Source organism: Vigna unguiculata, chromosome 1 (genome assembly GCF_037176805.1).
Source record: "Vigna unguiculata cultivar grain cowpea cultivar isolate G323 ecotype 2 chromosome 1, ASM3717680v1, whole genome shotgun sequence".
NCBI lineage: Eukaryota > Viridiplantae > Streptophyta > Magnoliopsida > Fabales > Fabaceae > Vigna > Vigna unguiculata.
This window is the reverse complement of record NC_140792.1, coordinates 11,957,070-11,977,246: the sequence shown is the minus strand read 5'-3', so window position 1 is coordinate 11,977,246 and position 20,177 is coordinate 11,957,070. Positions and strand designations below refer to the sequence as shown.

Here is a 20,177-nt window from a genome sequence, read left to right as displayed (position 1 = left end):
TAATAAAACATTAACAAAAATTTAAATGGAAACACTTAAGTCAATTATCCATGAACTTTAAGGTTTGAGAAATGCAAGCTTTTGATAAACTAGTTTAAGGTCGTGCTTCATTGCAAGCTTTTGATAAACTAGTTTAAATCAATTGAGATATTCTTAATATTATTCTTCATAAGAAATATGTTGTTTCGTTATCCTGCTAAAAAAATCATGTAAAGAGAAGCATTTATCTCGAGTGTGGCCAGCTCTCCTACAAAAAGAACATCAGTACGTTTGTATTCACTTTGAGAAAAGGTAGACATATTAATTCACGAACAATCAAAATTACAACAACAATCTATATTTCACAACCAATGCCAACTTGGTGGACAAGACTCAAAGATGATATGGTTACAAAAAGGTTACCAATAGCTGACATTGATGGTCAGAGGACAACATACATAGCTGACAATAAACAATTACCAACAAACAGATGACAACAACATATAATATTGAACAACAATAGAAAACCACATAACTAACAAAGCGAAAACAATCTGCCCTAATAACAACTTAAACTTAAAAAAAATATATATAACTTAAGAAATTGAATATTTCCCAAACTTATCTTTGTTATTTATAGGGGAAAATACATTAGAAATATCTAAGTATTTAATGCTAACAACTCATAAGTAAAGATGTTAATCACCGACATTAAATACCTATTTAACAACTACTTATATTTAGTAGATATTCTAACAATTGGTATTTTTTTACTTCACATGAATAAATTTTCCAACACCTAAGATTTTCTCGTAAAGAATCCAAGAAAGAATTTTGAAACATTTTAACTTTAACCGGTAAAATATACACTTGAATGTTCAATTTGAAACCATTTATTCTTTAAATCAGAACAATTTTATAATCCACGAGTCCTATATTTCAAATCAAGTGTTAAGTAAAATGCCGACTAGTTCATTTGGGAGATGTGTAAGAAATAAAATTCAAATCCGACTAAGCCAATTTAGAGGAATTTGGTTCTTAACCAAGCGCTGCAATTTGTTTAAATGGATCAATTATGAACCAAATTGATCTTGAACCGTTTATAGTAACTTTACAGTTAGTGGTTTTGATGAAGTACGAAAGAAATGATAAATAAATCAATACGGGAAAATTTACCAATGAGATTACAGAACCAATCATAACATCTTGGAAAAGACAAGTGCATTACTTGAACGATTCAAATATTCCATGTATTGCTTAGCCGCAAACGCAACAGCAAACTATATGATGATACAAAACTACAGTCTACAGCAATGGAAAAGGAGAGGAAACTGAAACCAAGAAACAAGGTTAACATAATTTATTCTTAGGAATGCCAACGCCACCTTTTTCGACCGGTTATAATTGGTCCATCCCATAATGCTACTTCAATTTGGACATGTGACGTCTATATAAAGGTAGATAAGGAGTATGAACACAACCACAATCCCATGCCTGAATGATGTAATAATAAAGAAACATGGGAATCCAACTTAAACACCTAAAACTTGACATACTACCCACTACTGTGCTCTAGAGAAACCACAAACCGAGCAACAATAAGCTCCCCTGTCAAAACAAAAAAAAAAAGGCAAGACAAGAGGAACAAATCAAGCCAAGTCTATCATAATACACAAAAGGCCTGATTGTAAATTTATCACAATGCTACATGGCATTACCGCAATATGCACCAGATCCTTCCCCATGAGACTGCTCCAAAGTAAATAGAACACAATGTTGTCCCTATGAAATTTTGTCATTGAACAGCTCCTCAGATGAATGTGTTCAATTATCGAATTAACTCAGCACTGACTCCGAGTTCACATGGTGACCATGGCCCCCAGAATTACCATTAAATCCAACAACAGGTATAGAGCGCTGAGCAAAATCAAGTAATAATTTTTTCTGGTGATCATCGGTGTGAGGTAAACTTGCACGTAAGAGCTCAACTGGCATTTCCTTGCTAATAGCTTTAGCAGCATCTGCACCAATGGCAGCCATATTTGGTGTCCCTTGTATAAGGAATGATTGCATTACACCATCATATTTACTCACACAATACTTGGTCAGAAGGACAAAGAATTCATCAAATGTAGCCTGCCAAAGTGAACGGTTTGCAATATTATAATTGCTAGCAGCATGAGGATCAGTTAGAAGTTCAGTTGCCCTTTCAAGCACGGATACTAGAATAAGGGAAGCCCCGTCTCCAGCTGAACTTCCAAGGGGACGTAGGGGAGGTGGATCAGAAGTACAAACAGCAGCTGCTAGACAAGCACTAATTGCACTAAGATCCATTTCACGGATGCATCTTGAAACAACCTTTGCAAGGTTATTAATAGTGTCTGCTGAAGCTGGATCAGAGGGGAGATTACCAAATAAAAACCTTAAGTGCCGAAAGATAGCCATGCAGGCTACCCGCATTAGATCACCACCAGGAAAAAGCAGTTGAAGGTACCTAGCAAGAAGCTTTCTACCCTTGGGTAGAGAAACTATCCTTAGAAAAACAAAGTCATCTTTTGCAGCAAGTGTAACTGTACGTCCATTCTTTCCCAGTGGATCAACTAACTGAAGAGAGGTAGCAAGTCCTTCCAAAAGACCCTGCCGTTTCCGTTTTAACTGAAGACCGCCATCTTGGAGCTGATTAAACTGTAGGAAACGATCAATATCATCTACATCAAGAAGAAGATAAATACCATCTTCAATTGTAACCCTAGCTGCAAGCATTGGTTCCTGTTCAAGGGGTTTCTCTGAAATGCTTTGCTCAGGACTACCTACATTAGAGGAATTTGGAGGATCAACTTCCAGTAGAGGACGGGGCCTACGAATCGATGAGAATGGAACCCTCCCTAGAGCATCAACCTGAAGAAAAGCATGTGGTTCAGTATTAGAAGAGGGTCGTAGAGGAAGTTCCCTTATTTGAGCTGGACTAAAGTGGTGCCTCAATTTAGCACCAGAAGACTTTTTTGCAAGACAGCCTTGGTGATAATAATCATCAACATATGGATCATTGCTATGTGTTGCTGCAAGTTGCATTCTAAGAATATTCTCAATTTCATCAGTAGTCATATACTTGGATCTAAATCTAGGCCATCCACTATTGCTTCTATGGCCACTTGTATCAAAACCCTGAGGGGTAAACCGGAGATTCGGCCTACCTATTTGAGCTGATTTTGGCATTTGATCCCTCAGTTCCATCAGCCCCAGCATCTGATCATACTTGTTAATCATGGGTAAACCTGAGGAAATATTGGGATGATCTCCAGGATATAACCCTGCCTGGCTTACCAATTGATTCTGCATTATCTGATTAAGAGGGGAACCACTAGGAAATTGGCGCATGTTTCCACCGAAAGGTGGCCCATGATTTGTTCCACTCATCTGTAACGCAGGATTGGAGAAATGAGTACGATTTTGAGGTGACAGTGCCATCTGAGCTCCCATAGCATGGTAAGGAATGTTTAAATGCCCTGTATTATGACTTGGAGAAGCTTGCTGAGATCTACCACTGGGTGGAGGATAAGAAGTAAATGAAGAGTTCGGTACCAAAATTGGCTCACTAGAAAAGTGAGGAAATTCCTGCTGCTTGTCAGGATATAAAGGTGTTCTATGCAATGGCCTTGTTTCTTGTAAGTGAGCAATTGTGGAATGTGGTTGTGATGACCACCGTTTTCCATCGTGAGTAGTCTCAGAACCATACATATGCTGATCAAACCAGTTGGGAGCCGTTTCACCAGGTTGGAGCTGGTGATGTTGTTGCTGCCTAGGCTGCTCAGGATATGAGGATGTCCTGTACAAGGCCTTTGGTTCATGTAACTGAGAAAGAGAAGAATGAGGTTGCGATGACATTCTTCTTCCATCCAGAGAACCCTCATTATCATAAGCATTCTGTTCATACCAGTTAAGAACATCGTCCTTTTGTGCCCATTCAGCTGCAGAATCTGAATAAGATATAAGATAATAAATAATTCAGTTAAGTGGAAATTTTTGCATACAGTGACAATAGAAGAAACAAGAATGCTAAAAGCCAAGATGTAAGGTCACTGGGAACTCAAAGACACACAAAACCTCATCTTAATTCATCAATCTTCAGAGCTGGATTTTACAGACAACATAGTCTGATGAAATATCATATCCAGTAAACATCTGTGCTCCACCTAAACTATTTATTTGATTACTCAGTGACCAAAGGAATCAACTCTACAGCCTAAACATATTCAAGTTTGCAAGTTTTGCCCAGCTACTTTTTTTATTCTTAAGTTTTTCTACATAGAAGAGTACCACATGATAAATAGTCATGCAACAAAAACCCTCACCTCTTTTCCATTGACATAGAAAGCTTGGACCATATTATTACAGGTTACAAATGCATGCTTGCACAATTGCAAAAATAACTTAATTTTAAATACATATGCATGCTAACGATTATCCTTTTGGTGACGGAGTTTTCCACAGTACATTACACTAATGTCATCCTCCAGAGAACAAAACAGTATATTATTACTGAGTGTTTTGATGCTGTATCATTTGTATGGTATCAGAGCTCTAATGATGGTAGATGTAGATGATTCATTTGACAATGAAAGCTTCAAGGTGTATACTAGAAATAAAAATGGTGACTTAAACTTTATATATTTCTCAACATTCCAATGTATCTAACCAACAAAGCTATTACAGAGTCTATAGGAAATTAACCACCTTATAATTATAATAACTTGATGAGGTGTTTCCTCCACAGTTAGTGGTGTGTCAATTTATGCAGTCTCTTATCATCAGAGTGTAATGGTACAACTTATGAGATATTTAGGTATGCTCTGAATCAAGGATTGTTACATGAGAACAAAGGGAAGGCTCAAATTGAGGGATACTACGCGTATTAGGCTGATATGCTAGTCAATACCAGGTCTACCATCAGATGCTGCATTGTATTCTGGAAAAGTTAGACTAAAATGTGGTTTCTAGATCAAGTGCAGAGACCGAATAACAAGCTATATCAATGTCTTATATGAACTAAGGAGAGGGCAAAAAAGTTACTTCATGAGATAAAAGTTTCGAAATGTAGATCATATGAAGTTCCATTGTGATAATCAAGCAGCTTTAACAACATGAGTAAGATTTCCTCAAGCAAATCAGCTTTTTCTTCACTTTTCAAATCAGCTTTTTTTTTTCACTTTTCAAATTAAACAAACGCCACTCCAAATTAACCTATTCCAACTTCCAAGTATTAATCCTAACACCTTTATGCTTACACTTCATATAAACAAGTATCACGAATGAGATGGCCTCGCTATAAATAATAGAATGGAAATATATTACAAATGTTAAATAAATACAAAATTAAAATCAATGAAGAAAAGGAGCAATAAGTTATGATAAAAAAAATACATGGAAAATCCATTACAATTACTCACTTTGCCTTGATCCCTGTTCACCAATATATTCTGTGCTTTTTGGTCCACTTACAACCTTGTTCAACTACCCAAAAAGAAAAAACTTAATCTTCGTATCAACATGCACAAAGCAAAACATGTGATCACATACTTGAGTATTATTATCAAAATTATAAAAGAAACATAATTATAAAGCTAAGCATAAAAAGAAACACAGAAAAAAAGATCAAAAACTATCTGTTGTGTTGGAGAAAGAAGTCATTAATTTACCTAACAAATACAATTGAATAGGCCTGAAATATCCTACGAATCAAGCTAGCCTTTCATTAAACCAATAATGTCACTTTCTTTTTTCTAACGTTCAGTCATTAATTTACCTAACAAATACAATTGAATAGGCCTGAAATATCCTACGAATCAAGCTAGCCTTTCATTAAACCAATAATGTCACTTTCTTTTTTCTAACGTTCTTTTGTGGGAGATAACGACTAAAGTCCCATAAGTCTAAATTCCCTGCATACATGTTTGCATAACATGTAATTTCAACCGAACCCGTCTAGTGGAGATTTTGTTCAGTATTTCTTGCTAAACTTAATCATTTAACCAAGGTTAGGAAATCTTAATAGTCAGTCCACCAAGCTTTTTGCAAAGTTTCTAAACAGAACAAGGTTGCATGATCCAGACAATACTGATACATAGGAATGCCACAGGATTTGGATTCAACAACAGAAAAGATGTTGGCATATTACTAATTATTTCTCTCATTTTTCAAGAAGGAAACAAGGAAACAGAAAATAAAGATGAGAAAAATAATACATACAAGAATTTGATGGGGTACAACCTAGAGAGACCTACATCCACAGGCCAAATGAGGAAAACGGATAATGACAATCGAAATTAAAGTGAGCAGTAGGAAAACTCATAATGACAAATGGAAATTAAAGTGAGCAGCCACTTTAACGACTAAGAATAGGGTACATTTTCATCTTCACTTTTCCTTCCACTTTCATAATCTCCCCCTCACCACACACGTACTCATCTCCTAATACTATCGAATTTCCTTTTTGCTTCATTGTGGAACTTTCTAAGCAACATTCTAGGTTGTTATCTCGAATATATCTAACCAGGTATTATTGCTTTCCTTTTTCCATCCTGCATGATTCTATCACACTTTAGCAGTGCCTGAAAACGATGCAAGATTCTATACGAAGTATCTATATTGATTATTTCTTCAAGTGATCAACTTATTATTTGTTATTAGAAGCAGCTAACACTAATCTCAAGGACATTGCTAATAATATGAAACGCTAGTGGATTTGGTATTAGAAAAACATGGATTATTGCTCATTTTAACATACAAAAAAAAAAATCTAGAAAGAAACCACCATTCCCACTTGTCAAACTTCCAACTCTCTAGTACTAGGATGGTCAACAAGCATAGGATCACTAAAATGAAATAGAGTACGCAAAAAGATCAAGCTTCTAGCTTGATACCTTAAACTAATTTGAAACAAAATTATTTTTCATAGTCAATCAAAATTCTAGCACATCAAATGAGAACATTGAGAAACAGGACCAAATCAATTTCTTGCTTAACCTTTTTGTCACAGGAACATTGAGAAATAAAAATAAAAATAAAAATAAAAAACAAATGAAGCCGAACTATGACCTAAAATAAAGGTTCAGAAATATCAATAACATAAAAAAAAAAAAAAAAAACATTTTTACTTCTTTGTACGTCACAAGCCTTAACTGACTTATTTGAATCAATACAGGGTTTACTTTGTTCATATCCTACACAACGATAAACTTCATATATCATATATAATATAATATAAATATTAAAATAAATAATTTATCAATTCTTTAATGAATGCAGCAAATTTGATAATATCATCATGACAATATTTTAGTTAATTATCTAATAAAAATACAAACCACTCCAGGAGAGAATCATATTTCATAATTTAACAGCCTTACCTTCCAAAATGTAGTACTGAGATCATCAATATCAGAGAGAGATTTTAAATCCTCAGCCTGTAAATTGGAATGAGTTTCTAATAGCATCAGATCGATTTAAGAGTCAATGACGAGTACCAGTCAATATCCATTGATTTTAGGAGGGGTGGGGAAGGAAGCAGAGATTATGCCAACATTTTTATATTTAAAATTATTCTGGAAACAAAATTTGAGGTTAAAGTCAAAAGAATTATGGACATTAACCTCTTCTCTGTTGACAATGAACTCCCCATTAGACTCAAGCAAATCGTCATCATCTTCTAACCCTCCCAGCTCAACTTCTTGAACAGCACTATCCGAACCAAAAAATGCATATTGCGATGCATCAAAAACAGCACCTTCTGCATAGGGGAAAATGTTTCAACCATTAGAACTATTTAAAATGAAAAGTATAGGATGCACGGGTGATGGCATAATATCAAGTCATAATGTCAAGTTTACAAATATGTCAAACAATTATTTAAATATGTAAGACACCAAGCATTGCATAAAGTCAAAAGATACACAAGTAAGACAATTGTAAGACACTTTGTAAGACATCACACCAATTTCAAAATGTAAAGCTGCAAAAAATCGTCATAATAATCCTAATGGAAATGAGTTATTCATTGAAAGTGCAACAAGGCTTTCACTAAAATAGAAGAATTGTAAATAAAAATAATATTCATATAACAAAAGCATTGACACGTGGAGAAATAAATATCTCTTGACTCAGCACTATCTGGATTTGCACACAAAAAAAACAGTCCTGGATCAACTACCAGTGTAAAACAGATAGAGAACCATTACACAGTCACCCAACAGTCCGGTTATCAACTACAGCAGTCAACAGCAACATACCCCAAAAGATGGCAACAAAAAAATCCAATTCATATGAAATAATCAGCATATTAAACTTTCTAGAATTCATAACATCAACAAAAGGTTTTGGTTCAGCTACTCAGCATGCCGTGTAAGAACTTAGAACCTAAGAACTTAGAACCTGAAGCGTATAAGGCTACTGTGTGTGAACTGAAGATAACAACCAACAAACAGAAATGCAAAAGAACTCCTAACAATAAAAACCAGTAATATTGGATCAATTTTTTCTTAAAATTCAAATCAAATTAGTGGATAAAACAGACCAGATCTAAATGAACAAACTGAATAAAAAAAAAAACACGGACAAACACCCATCAAGATAAGGTTAAGATAGAAAATAAATTGAATCCAGGAAGATGAAGCAAACCTGTGGAAACATTCCCCAGTTGCCTAAGATCCTCTGTGTTGGGAACTCCCCCAACATCACCCCCAGTTCCAAACCCATCCATATCCACCATGAAAAGAAAGCGAAAACAAAACCCAGAAAGAAAAACCAAAATATTCAAAGAGAAAAGAGAATCCAATACAGAAAAGATTGAAACTTTAAACACTATATCTTTCTCAGTAAAACTTGAAACTTAACCCGAAGAAAAAGGGAAAAACGAAGAAGAAGAATATCCGTGCAAGCAATTGAGCGCATGAAAAAGGATTATAATTTGGATCAAAGCCAAGGAGAAAAATAGGAGGAAGAAGATAAAAGAAAAAGAGGAAGAGACTGGGGAACCCTACAAATACAAAGGAGATATAGATTGAGATTTATTTCAGAATTTTTTTTTGTTTGTGTAGAAGAACCCTAAAACCGGAACCGGAATACGACTAATCGATAAATATTTTATAAACAGCAGTTATGGACAGATTTATTTATATGTGCATTCTAACAAAATTTACATGATTGTTAATATCTATTAAACTGACAAATAATTTTAATATAAATAAATAGTATATAATGTAATGTTTATTCAAATCATTTCATTAAATTAGTGTTGATTTTTATAAAAATTATTTTAAAAACTAGTAAAAAGTATTTTGTATTAACCGATAGTTTAAATTACGTTGAAATATATATTATTTAATTTTTTTCAATAGTTAGTATATTTAGTATTTTAACTTTGTGCATTATCATAGATATTTATAAATATAAATGCAAATTTCTCTTTCCTATATCCATATCTATATATATATATATATATATATATCTTTATATCTATAAATACATCTATCCCTTTTATCTACATTTATTTTTTAATTTTACTTTTCAAATAATATTTTTGAATTAAATATCTATTTTATCAATATTATCTTTTAAGTAACTATTTATTTAAATTTCTATTTTTAATAACTAATGACAACTTATAAAAAAACTATAAATGTAAATGACTTATTTTTATAATTATTTTTAATAAAAAGTATTTTATAGTTTAACTAACTTTTGCTATAAAAGAAGTGATAATATTCTTTATGTGAAATTGTCTTTGAATTTAAATGAGTATAATATGTCTAGTATTTGATTTTTTTTAAAATACATTATTTTTTTAATTGTTTATATTTTTTTTCAATTTTGTCTTTTAAATAATTTTCTTAAATTATTTGAAGATTTTCTTTTTTGATGTGCACATATATTTTTCCAATTTACTCTATAAATAATTTTTTAAATTAAAAGAATTATTTTATCAACATTATCGTCTAAGTGACCATTTGTTTAAATTTTTAAATTTTATATTTTTAATAACTGCTAACAACTTATAAAAAAACTATGCAAATTATTTATTTTTTAATAAAAAATACTTTTTATTTTTATTAACTTTTTGTATAAAACAAAAGTGGGTTATATTTTTTTTTATGTGAATTTGTCTTTAATGAATATGAATATGTATATAAATTTTTAAAATTCAATAAATAAATATATATATATATATATATATATATATATATTGATTTACATTTTTAAAATACTTATAATTTATTATATAATCTAATAAACTTAATATTTAGTTTTCACTTTAACTTTTTCTCTTTCCCTCTTTCACTATAAAACCTTAAAAGATATAATAATATTATATATATATATATATATATATATATATATATGGTTTTCTTTTATTTTGATATATTGATTTGTTAATTATTTTAGAAGATCTATTTTATTTAAAATATTATATTTCAAAGAATTATTAAAGAGATATTCAAAATACATATTTGAATATATATATTCAAATGATATTCAAAGAAATATTCAAAGAATTATTAAGAAGGTATTTAAGATAATATATATATATATATATATATATATATATATATATATATATTATCACATATTTAAATGTTAAAGTATATTTTAAATATCTTTTTAATAATTTTTTGAAATATAATATTTTAAATAAAATAGATCTTCTAAAATAATTAACAAATTAATATGTCTTTTATCAGAATAAAAGAACGCCTTTTATTTATATATATATATATATAATTTAATATTGTTATATGACATTATAAATTTTAAATGATTATAAAGTGTATGGGAATTAACTTTACCTTATATTTGGATAAGGATGTTGATAATTTTAAGAAATTGAAATATTTGATATTTAAATTACTTATAATTGAATTCTCGTTATTTTTGAATAATTAGTTTGAATTATGTAATTGAAATATTTTATATTTCAATTTCATTTTTGGGTTTGACTTAATTTAGTTTGATCTTTAATTCGGTTAGAGCTATTAAAACGGGTAATCCGACTCGACCCAGCTCAACCCATCACGGGTTGATGATATAGTGAACCAATCCAACCCGGCTCACTTCTTAGCGAGCTAAAAAAATTTGAACCCGGTCCGGTCCACCACGGGTTGGTGGGTTAAACGGGTTGATTCACGGGTTCACTTAATTAAAAAAAAATTATTTTTTTTATTTATTTTTTGAATCAAAACTAAATTATAATTCTAATTAAAATCTAAATAAACTTTAATACAATCCAAATACAAACCAAAATAAAAAAATACAAATTATTTATGTGTTGGCTAAAAAAAACTCTTGTGTACCCTTTTATCTGCGGGTTGGTGAGCCAACCCGGCTCACCACGGGTTCAACCTGGATGAGCCGAGTTTTAGATGAGTCGGGTCAAAAATTAACCCGTATTAAAATTTGTAAAAAAATTTCAACCTAACCCGACCCGAACCCGTGGTGAGTCGGGTTGGCTCGTGGGTTTCAACTCATTTTGACAGCTCTAAATTTGGTATTACTCGTCTTGACCTTTGGTTCAAGTCGACCCGAGAGATTCGACTTTAGTTGGTTCAACCTAGGTTGATTCAGATCAATTCAACATCGACATAATTTGAATCGATTTGTCCTCAAACGATTCGGCTCGAGTGGACACGACTCAACCTTCAACTAGAGTAGATTACTTTAATCTTTATGTCTAGGCCAACTCAAATAGACCTTCGGCTCGGACCGACCCTTCTCGACTTTCGTCCCGAGCTGACTCGTGTTTACCTTCATCCCGGGTCAACCTTCGACCTAGACCGACCTGACTCGACCTTTTATCCAGACCAACTTGACTCGACCTTCGACTTAAGTCGTCTCGTCTCAACTTTTGGCTAAGGTCGCCTAGTCCCGACCTTTAGCATAGTCTAACTCGGTTCGCCTTTTGGCTTGGCTCGACCTTTTGCCCTACTTGGTCTGGCTTGATTTTCGACCTGAAATGGCTCGACCTTCGGCTTAGACCAGCCCAACTCGACTTGGGGCCTTGGCCAGCCCGGCTTGACCTACGGTCTAGGTCGAATCGGCTTGATTTTCGGTTCAAGCTAAATCGAATTGACCTTTGTCCCGGGCCGACTTGGCTCGACTTTCTTCTTTAGCTAACTCAACTCGACTTTTGACCTGGCTCAATGTTTGGCCTAGCCCGTTCGGCCTTTGACCAGGCCCGACCTTCGGCCTGGTTCAGCCTGGCTCGACCTTCAAATTTGGCCGACCCGACTCGACCTTCGGCCTGGCTAGACCTTTAACTCGAACTGACTCGTCTCGACTTTCTGCCTAACATGACTCGACATTTTGGACATGTGAACTTTTTTTGCCCTAACCAATGAGCAATTTCTTAACTTACGAGTTTCAATTTTCTTTTTTTTTAGTGAATTTCAAATTCTACTATTTTAGTTATTTGAAATAACTTCTTAAAATTCCTCAATTTCAATTTCCTTTTAATTTCCTTATCCAAATATATATTTTTTCTTGAAAGAATTTCAAATTCTCCAAATAAATGAATTACTCTCTTAAACTACCACATTCAAACACACCATTAAGGTATTTTGTGCAATTAGCTTGTATGTAGGACTTACTGAAGGTGAGCCTCAGCTTTTTGAGTGTATGTTGAGGGATGAGACTCCTTACATCTTACATAAGCTAGTGATCAAACTTGAAAACCGTAGAAGCTTAGTTGTGCCTTTCGTTATAGGATGGGAGATGATTATCTTATGAATCTCCTCTATAATAATGTCACCCACATCCATCATATAGCATCTTCATGATGTAACAGATTAATTAGGTCGTGTCCATAGTTATCCATGAGACATGTGAGTTTGGTGTCACATTTGAGAAGAGGAATGTGACCTAAATTATTAGCTACATATAGTTGTGCAACTATCTGCTTAGGCGTGACATTCTTCATCATGGCTTGAAATTTTTCCCTCTATATCCTCATCAATTATATATATATATATATATATATATATATATATATATATATATATATTCTAGAAATTTGTAGGTACTCCTTCATAGCATTGCTATCATAGTTGATTCATCTTCCTCTCACCTAAGAAATTTTATCCTTATCATAAATCTTCAATGGATAAATATTAGCGTTGAATTTCCTCACAACTATCTCATTGTATGAAGCATTTGTAGAATCCAACACGTCCCAAGAAACTTTTGATGCTAAGTTTTGCATGAAGTCCATTTTTGTTGGATCAACCTCAATGCCTTTTTTAGAGATCTTATGTCCAAGCAAAATTGCTTCTTTCACCATGAAGTGACATTTTTTTCCAATTAAGAACCAAATTGGTGTTTACACAACATGTTATAATTGTGTTGTGATTCTCTAGACATTAATCAAATGATGATTCAGAAAAAGAGAAGTCATCCATCAAAATCTAAATGTTTTTTTCTATAGATTCTTTTTGTATTAGTTAGATTGCCCTTCTCTTTTTTCTATGTTGTCCTTCCCATCTTTGTGTAATTGCTAGGAGGCCCTTCTCGTTGTCTATTTAAGAAGGCCTCCCCACCATATGTAAAAGGTTAATTAATGTTAATTTAAAGACATCGTTGTGTGCATTTGTGAGCTTTGTTCTTGTGAGAGTGTTCTACTCCTAGTCTTATTTGTAACCTTGACTGAAGTGGTGGCAACCACAAATTATTTGGATGGCCTAATAGACCAAGTGGCGTGCCTCATTCCATCCCTTATCCCATTATATTCTCTTTTGATGTAGGTTCATTATAGCTTTTATGAAATATGGTGTTTGAGTTCTTAAGAAAACCTAGAGAAGGTCACCACTGAACATTAAGATAATAAGATATCTATATGTGAAGGTTCACTTCTAAAGATTCTAGAGAAGGAGAGTGATGGTTTGAATTAAGAAACAAAATAAAATGATAAGGTAATATCAAAGTCAAATTGAAATAAAGGAAAATAATAACAAAATGGAAGCAATAGAAGATGGAAATAGTGAAGAGGAAGCACACCACTCTTAGGTGAGGACCAAATGACCAACTCTTTCCTAGATATGAGTGATGGAGTCGCCACTTGCTAAGCAAGGTAAGGAAAATGAGAGCTTTCACCCCTTGGAGAAAGGCCTCACAATTTTTGTTGAAACATATAGTGTATAAACTCAAAATGATCAACCCTTTCACAAGCTTATGAACACCTCTATATTAATTCTAGGGGCCTTTATGAAATAAACAAAAGTACAAAAGGTTATCTAAGAAATTACCAAACCCTACTTTCTATAAGCATCTTCTAAGAATGGCACAAACTAAAGGGTGGTGGGAAACACTAAGGTGATTCTAGGGCAAGACAATGAACGTCTCTACAAAAGGCTAAAAATTACCAAAGGTGAAAAGGAGACAAAAGTTTCAAAGGTACATTTGTTTTATTCCTTTTACTTTATACTTTACTCTCTCTTCCACATAAGCTCCATGTCATCTCCACTTTACACCTATTCAAGCCTTTTTAACCTAATTAAACCTACAAAACACATAAACATAGATTAACATGTTGGCTTAAGTCAAGTCAACTCTAGTCAACAGGTCAAACCTAGTCAAATATCAACAAGTCAAATAAGCTTGAGTCAACTAAATCAACTTAGGAAAATCAACATAATGAAATGCAAAATAAGGATATAGGCGAAAGACTAGAAGTCTCCTATCTAGACATGCTCCTTGTGATCCTTCTTGGGAGAGCTTCCATTGCATTTTGTGTGGTCAAGCCTTCATCATCATCCCCTTCTTATACCCTACTTCAAAAGGAGAAGGATCACATACACTAAATGAGTTACTCATGTTATAACAACATGGTAAAACTAACTCATAGGTAATATTGTTGATCTTCCTAATGATTTGGAAAGGGTCATCCCCTCTTGGGAGAAGCTTGGACTTCCTTTGAATAGGAAACCTTTCCTTTTTCAAATGAAGCCAAACACAATCTCTGTCCTTGAAGATGACTTCCTTTCTCCCTTTGTTACCAACCTCTTGATGTTTCCTCACCTTTTTCTCAATGGTTTCCTTGACTTGCGCTTGCAAGTCTTGGATCATCTTAGCTTTTGTTTTCCCATCTTGGGAAGTTCATGCCTCATGAGTGAGGAGGGGAAGAAGATCTAGGAGGGTTAAGGGACTGAACCCATAAACAACCTCAAAAGGAGAGTGGGAAGTAGTGGAGTGCACCACCCTATTGTATGCAAACTCAATGTGAGGAAAAAGTTCCTCTCATTCTCTAATATTTTGGACTATCATGCATCTCAACATTTGGCTCAAAGTTCTATTAACCACCTTGGTTTGGCCATCACTTTAGGGTGACAAGTTGTAGAAAATAGAAGTTTGGTTCCAAGCCTCTCCCACAATGTCTTCTAAAAATGGCTTAAGAACTTAGTGTCGCTATCACTCACAATAGTTCTAAGGATGACACAACTTCCTTAAAAAAGAGATTTGCAATATAAGTTCCATCATCAACTTTGTGGCATGGTATAAAATGAGCCAGTTTTTGAAATATATCCATTACCACAAAGATGGAATCCCAACCATTTTTTGTCCTTGGAAGCCCGGAAACAAAATCCATTGAAATGTCAACCCAGGGCATGGAAAGGATGGGCAAAGAAGTGTAAAGACAATGAGGTTGGACTCTCGACTTTGCTTTCAAGCATGCTATGCAATTTTTGCAATGCTTATCTACATGTTTTCTCATGTGAGGCTAATAGAAGTGTTCTTTCAAGACTTCCAAAGTCTTGTTGGCCCTAAAATGTCCCATGAAACCTCCCTCATGTGCCTCTCTTATGAATGATGCTCTTAAAGAACCTTGGGGTATACAAAGCATCTTACTTTTGAGAAGGTATTGATTGAGGAAATAAAATTCTTTGTTGGACCCTAGGTCGGATTCACTAAAAATGGAGAAGTCATAATCTTTAGCATATAATTCTTAATGTGATCAAAGTTAAGAAACTTGGTTTCAAGCATGGAAAAAAAGGAATGCCTTCTTGAAAGTGCATTCGACACTATGTTGGCCTTCCCTTATTTGTGCTTAATCACATAGGGGAATTGTTCAAGAAACTCTACCTACCTTGCATGTCTCTTGTTCAACTTTCTTGGCTTTTCAAAAACTTTAGGAATTCATGATCACTATGGATCACAAAATCTTAGGAAAAAATGTTGCCAAGTTTGGAAAGTTCTCATAAGAGCATAAAGCTCTTTGTCATAAGTGGAGTAGTTGATGTGACTACGCTTAAGCTTCCCACTAAAATAGGCTATGGGGTGTCCCTCTTGGAGAAGCACAACCCCAATATCTACATTTGATGCAACACACTCAATTTCAAATGTCTTGGAAAAGTTAGAAAGGGTTACAAGTGGAAAACATCTTGGAACTCATGTAAGATTAAAGACAAGTCTTAAGGACATGTAGACTGAAACTTTTGGAAGAAGGGGGAAGATTCACTAAGATAAAGTATCAAAACCTCATCCTTATAACTTCTAATGGAAAAGTTGATGAGGACTTGCTTTTCAACTTTTATTTCTCCTTCCTCACTAAGCCAAGAAAGCTTATAAGGCTTAGCATAAGGGATGGTTTTCAAGCCAAGCTTGTCCACAACCCTTGTGCTAGGAACATTGACACAACTTCCATTATCAATTATGAGGGAGCAAAACTTGTTGTTGATTAGGCATCTTGAGTGAAAAATATTTTCTCTTTGAGAGTCAACTTCTTTTGGGACTTGGCCCAAGATGCGCCTAACCACCAACAAGCATCCTTCATTAAGCTTTAGTTCATCCTGACTTGAAAAAGAGGAAGAAGTGTCTGAAGAAGTACTTTTGGGGGATGAACCGGAAGACTGCTCATTCTCTACCTCTCCCTTGGTGTTCAAGACCATGTTTCTCTTAGTTGGAATATTTGAAGCAATATGTTCTTACTAGTTCTTGAACCTAGGGAAGAGTTAGGAGTGTCATAGGGAGTTATAAACTCGTCTTGTAGCCAAATGTTACAAACAAATTTTTGGTTTAGACTATGGTGATACGTTTTCTCCAATGGCAAGGATGGATTTTGTTTGCTTATTTATAGTCATGGATGGTCTTCAACAATGGCCTCTTTACCAACTAGATGTCAAAAATGCTATTTTTTAATGGAGATTCGCATGAAGAAGTTTATATAGAGTAATCTCCAAGTTTGGTTGCTCAGATAGAGTCTTCTAGATTTGTATGTTATCTTCGCAAATCTTTATATGGTCTAAAATTGTCTCCTAGGGCTTGGTTTGGAAAATTTAGCAGTGTACTTCAAAAGTTTGGTATGACTTGTAGTGAGGCAGATGATCACCATGGCATCTATTTAATAATATATGTTGATGATATTGTTCTTACAAACATTGATCACCATGGCATCTCCCAGATGAAACAACACATTTGTCATCACTTTCAAATAAAGATCTTGGCAAACTTAAATATTTCTTTGGCATTGAGGTAGCGCAATCCAATAATGATATTGTTATATTTCAAAGGAAGTATACATTGAATATTTTGGAGAAAACTAGGTTAATGAACACAAAATTTGTTGACACACCAATGGATTCCAATACCAAACTCCTACCTAATCAAGGGGAGCCTTTCTTAGATCCTGAGAAATATAGAAGATTAGTTGGAAAATTGAACTATCATATTATTGATCTTAACATTTCCTTTGCAGTCATTATGGTAAGTTAAATTTTCAATTCCCTATATACAGATAATTGGAACGTAATCATTCATATATTAAAGTACATTAAAGGATCAATTGGAAAAGGTTTGTGATGTGGTCACGATAACCATACTAAAGTTATTTGTTGTTCAGATGTTGATTGGGCAGAATCTCCTTTTGATAGAAGATATACTTTTGGGTATTATGTTTCCATTAAAGGTAACTTCTTTTCTTGAAAGAGCAAGAAACAAATTTTTATGGCAAGATCTAGTGCATAAGAAGAATATAGATATATGACATCAACCACTTGTGAACTTTTTTGGCTTAAACAATTACCCAAAGAGTTGCAATTTGGAGATGTCACTAAAATGACACTTATATGTGACAATCAAGATGTTTTTCATACTAGCTATAATCTTATCGTTCATGAAAAGACCAAACACATTGAGATTTTGTCATTTTATTCAAGAAAAGATTGTATCTGGAGACATCAAGACTCGATTTGTTAACTTAAGTGATTAGCTCACAAATATTTTTACTAAGACTTTATGTGGACCTAAAATTAATTATATTTGTAACAAGCTTGGTACATATAATTTATATGCACCAACTTGATTACAATATCTTATGTTAATTACAATATTGTGTGTATTTGGACTTAGCCCGTATTTTCCTTTATTATTCATCATTATAAATGATGGCTTCTTCTAGGCTCCATGGAAGCTTGCATGAAGATGGAGAGCTCCGTGAATGAGGTTGAACGCGAAAACATGAAGGAAAAAGGCTTGAAGTTGTGTGGTTTGGTGTAGGTGAAGGTTTCTTAAGAAAGGTGAGGCCAATTCTCAAGGATGGAAGCTAGAGTAGACTAGTAAGGAGGCTATTCCAAAGTGAGCTCAAGGGAGAGAAGATATGCACACATTTGGGCAACAATCCTCTACTAAAATTCAAGCTGAAAAATACGTGTCCTAAGCCTTCCATTTGTATGCTAAAAGGAGACCAAGGAGGCTCCAAAAAGTGGAGGGAGAAAAGAGTCTAGAAAGTTGAATTTTGGAGCCAAAATGGAGCATGTGGGAGGTGTGACTTACCATCTAAGCAAGTCACACTTGCCATGGTTAGGGATGCTCATTTGAGAGCCTTGGAGCGCAAGCATGAAGCTTCTAGACCTCTCTAGCTTATGCTCTCCAAATCAAGCCCATTTCAAGGCCCAATTCCCTTTTTGGTCCAAATTACTTTCTAAAGCCCAATTTCTACTAGAGGTACAATACATGGCCCAAAGAAAACCCTATTCTACTAAGTCCAAAATACAAAGCCCAAAATGAAGTCCTAATATAGTATTTACAAGTAAAAAGTTCTAGGCTAGGTCTTCACACCTTCCTTGGCCCATGTAAAGTTCATCTTGGGCCTTGCATGCACATTTGAGGCACATTCCTCTTGTATTCTCTTAGCCATGACTCTTGTTATAGGTCCCTTGGTTAGAGGCATCTCATCAATAAATATATTACCCTATGTGTATTTTCTACACAAGGGAATTAATTCTATACCTAGTTTTTCATATTTTTACTACTATTAATCTTGCTGAGTGATGAGTCCCTAACCCTTACCAACGATGGAGGCACATGTCATATGCTTAGTGAGAATAAACATGTTTAGAAGGAGGGTTTCTTCACCTTCTTTTGATTTAGTTTTATGTGGACTATCCTAAAGTTGACTTATGTTAACTTGACTTTGGTTGACATGTTGACCTTAGTTGACATGTTGACTCTTTGGTTGTTTGTTTTGTAGGAATAAGATAGAACCAACTTAGAGGAGGATAACACTACTTAAAGTAAGGAAGAGGTTTGCACTTGGGACCACATATGTTAAGAGTCTCTTTTCGAGATTTTGGAGAGCAAGTTTGACCTTTACTTCTAGAAGGTCATGGGTACCACATATGAAGGCTTGGAGACCAAGCTAAGGTTGTCTCCTTTTCGAGATACCTCCTTTAGACTTAGTTTCTAGAAGCTTAGTTTTGTGTTATTGCACCTTTATCCTTAGCTTTGTATTTTTGGAAGGAGGCCCTTTTCCACACTTATACATTACTAGAAATATTGTATTTATCGACGGATATATACCGATAGATATATATCCGTCGGTAAGTGACCTTTACCGACGGATATCCATGGTTGTCATTACTGGTGGATTAATCCGTCAGTAATGTCTGTATGAAGTTGTCTTCTTAGTTAACGACAAATTAATTCGTCGGTAATGTTCATGTGAAATAGGTCACTTATGCACCGACGATAGTGGCGTACTTACCAACGGATGATATCCTTCGATAAAGTTCGCGCTCATATGAAATCACATTTCACTTTCCCCTTCCCCCAAATTCACTTTCTTCCCCCAAAACGCGAATCAAAATCCTGCGCTGCTGATCATGGGTCTGGATTGCCGTTGTCGTCACCTCTCTGCTACCGTCGCCTCTCTGCTGCCATTGTGG

At 34.2% G+C, this 20,177-nt stretch overlaps 1 protein-coding gene across 3 annotated transcripts; it reads right to left on the bottom strand.

Moving 5' to 3' along the window:
* Positions 1-1,185: 1,185 nt before the first annotated feature.
* LOC114193179 (protein PAT1 homolog) lies at positions 1,186-9,103 on the bottom strand. 3 transcript variants are annotated; one of them, XR_003606235.2, is made up of 6 exons: positions 8,653-9,103; positions 7,629-7,765; positions 7,386-7,442; positions 5,427-5,490; positions 1,698-3,956; positions 1,186-1,587 (listed from the first exon to the last, which is right to left on the bottom strand). XR_003606235.2 is itself a non-coding variant. In XM_028082896.2 (5 exons), the coding sequence occupies exons 1-5, from the start codon at positions 8,741-8,743 to the stop codon at positions 1,816-1,818; spliced, it is 2,490 nt and encodes an 829-aa protein (XP_027938697.1). In that variant the 5' UTR covers positions 8,744-9,103; the 3' UTR covers positions 1,186-1,815. The 3 variants fall into 3 exon arrangements, 2 of the variants coding, with proteins under 2 accessions (XP_027938697.1, XP_085526212.1); XM_028082896.2 differs by having other exon boundaries at positions 1,186-3,956; XM_085670086.1 differs by lacking the exons at positions 5,427-5,490; positions 7,629-7,765; positions 8,653-9,103 and having other exon boundaries at positions 1,186-3,956; positions 7,386-7,404.
* Between the last annotated feature and the right edge of the window lie 11,074 nt (positions 9,104-20,177).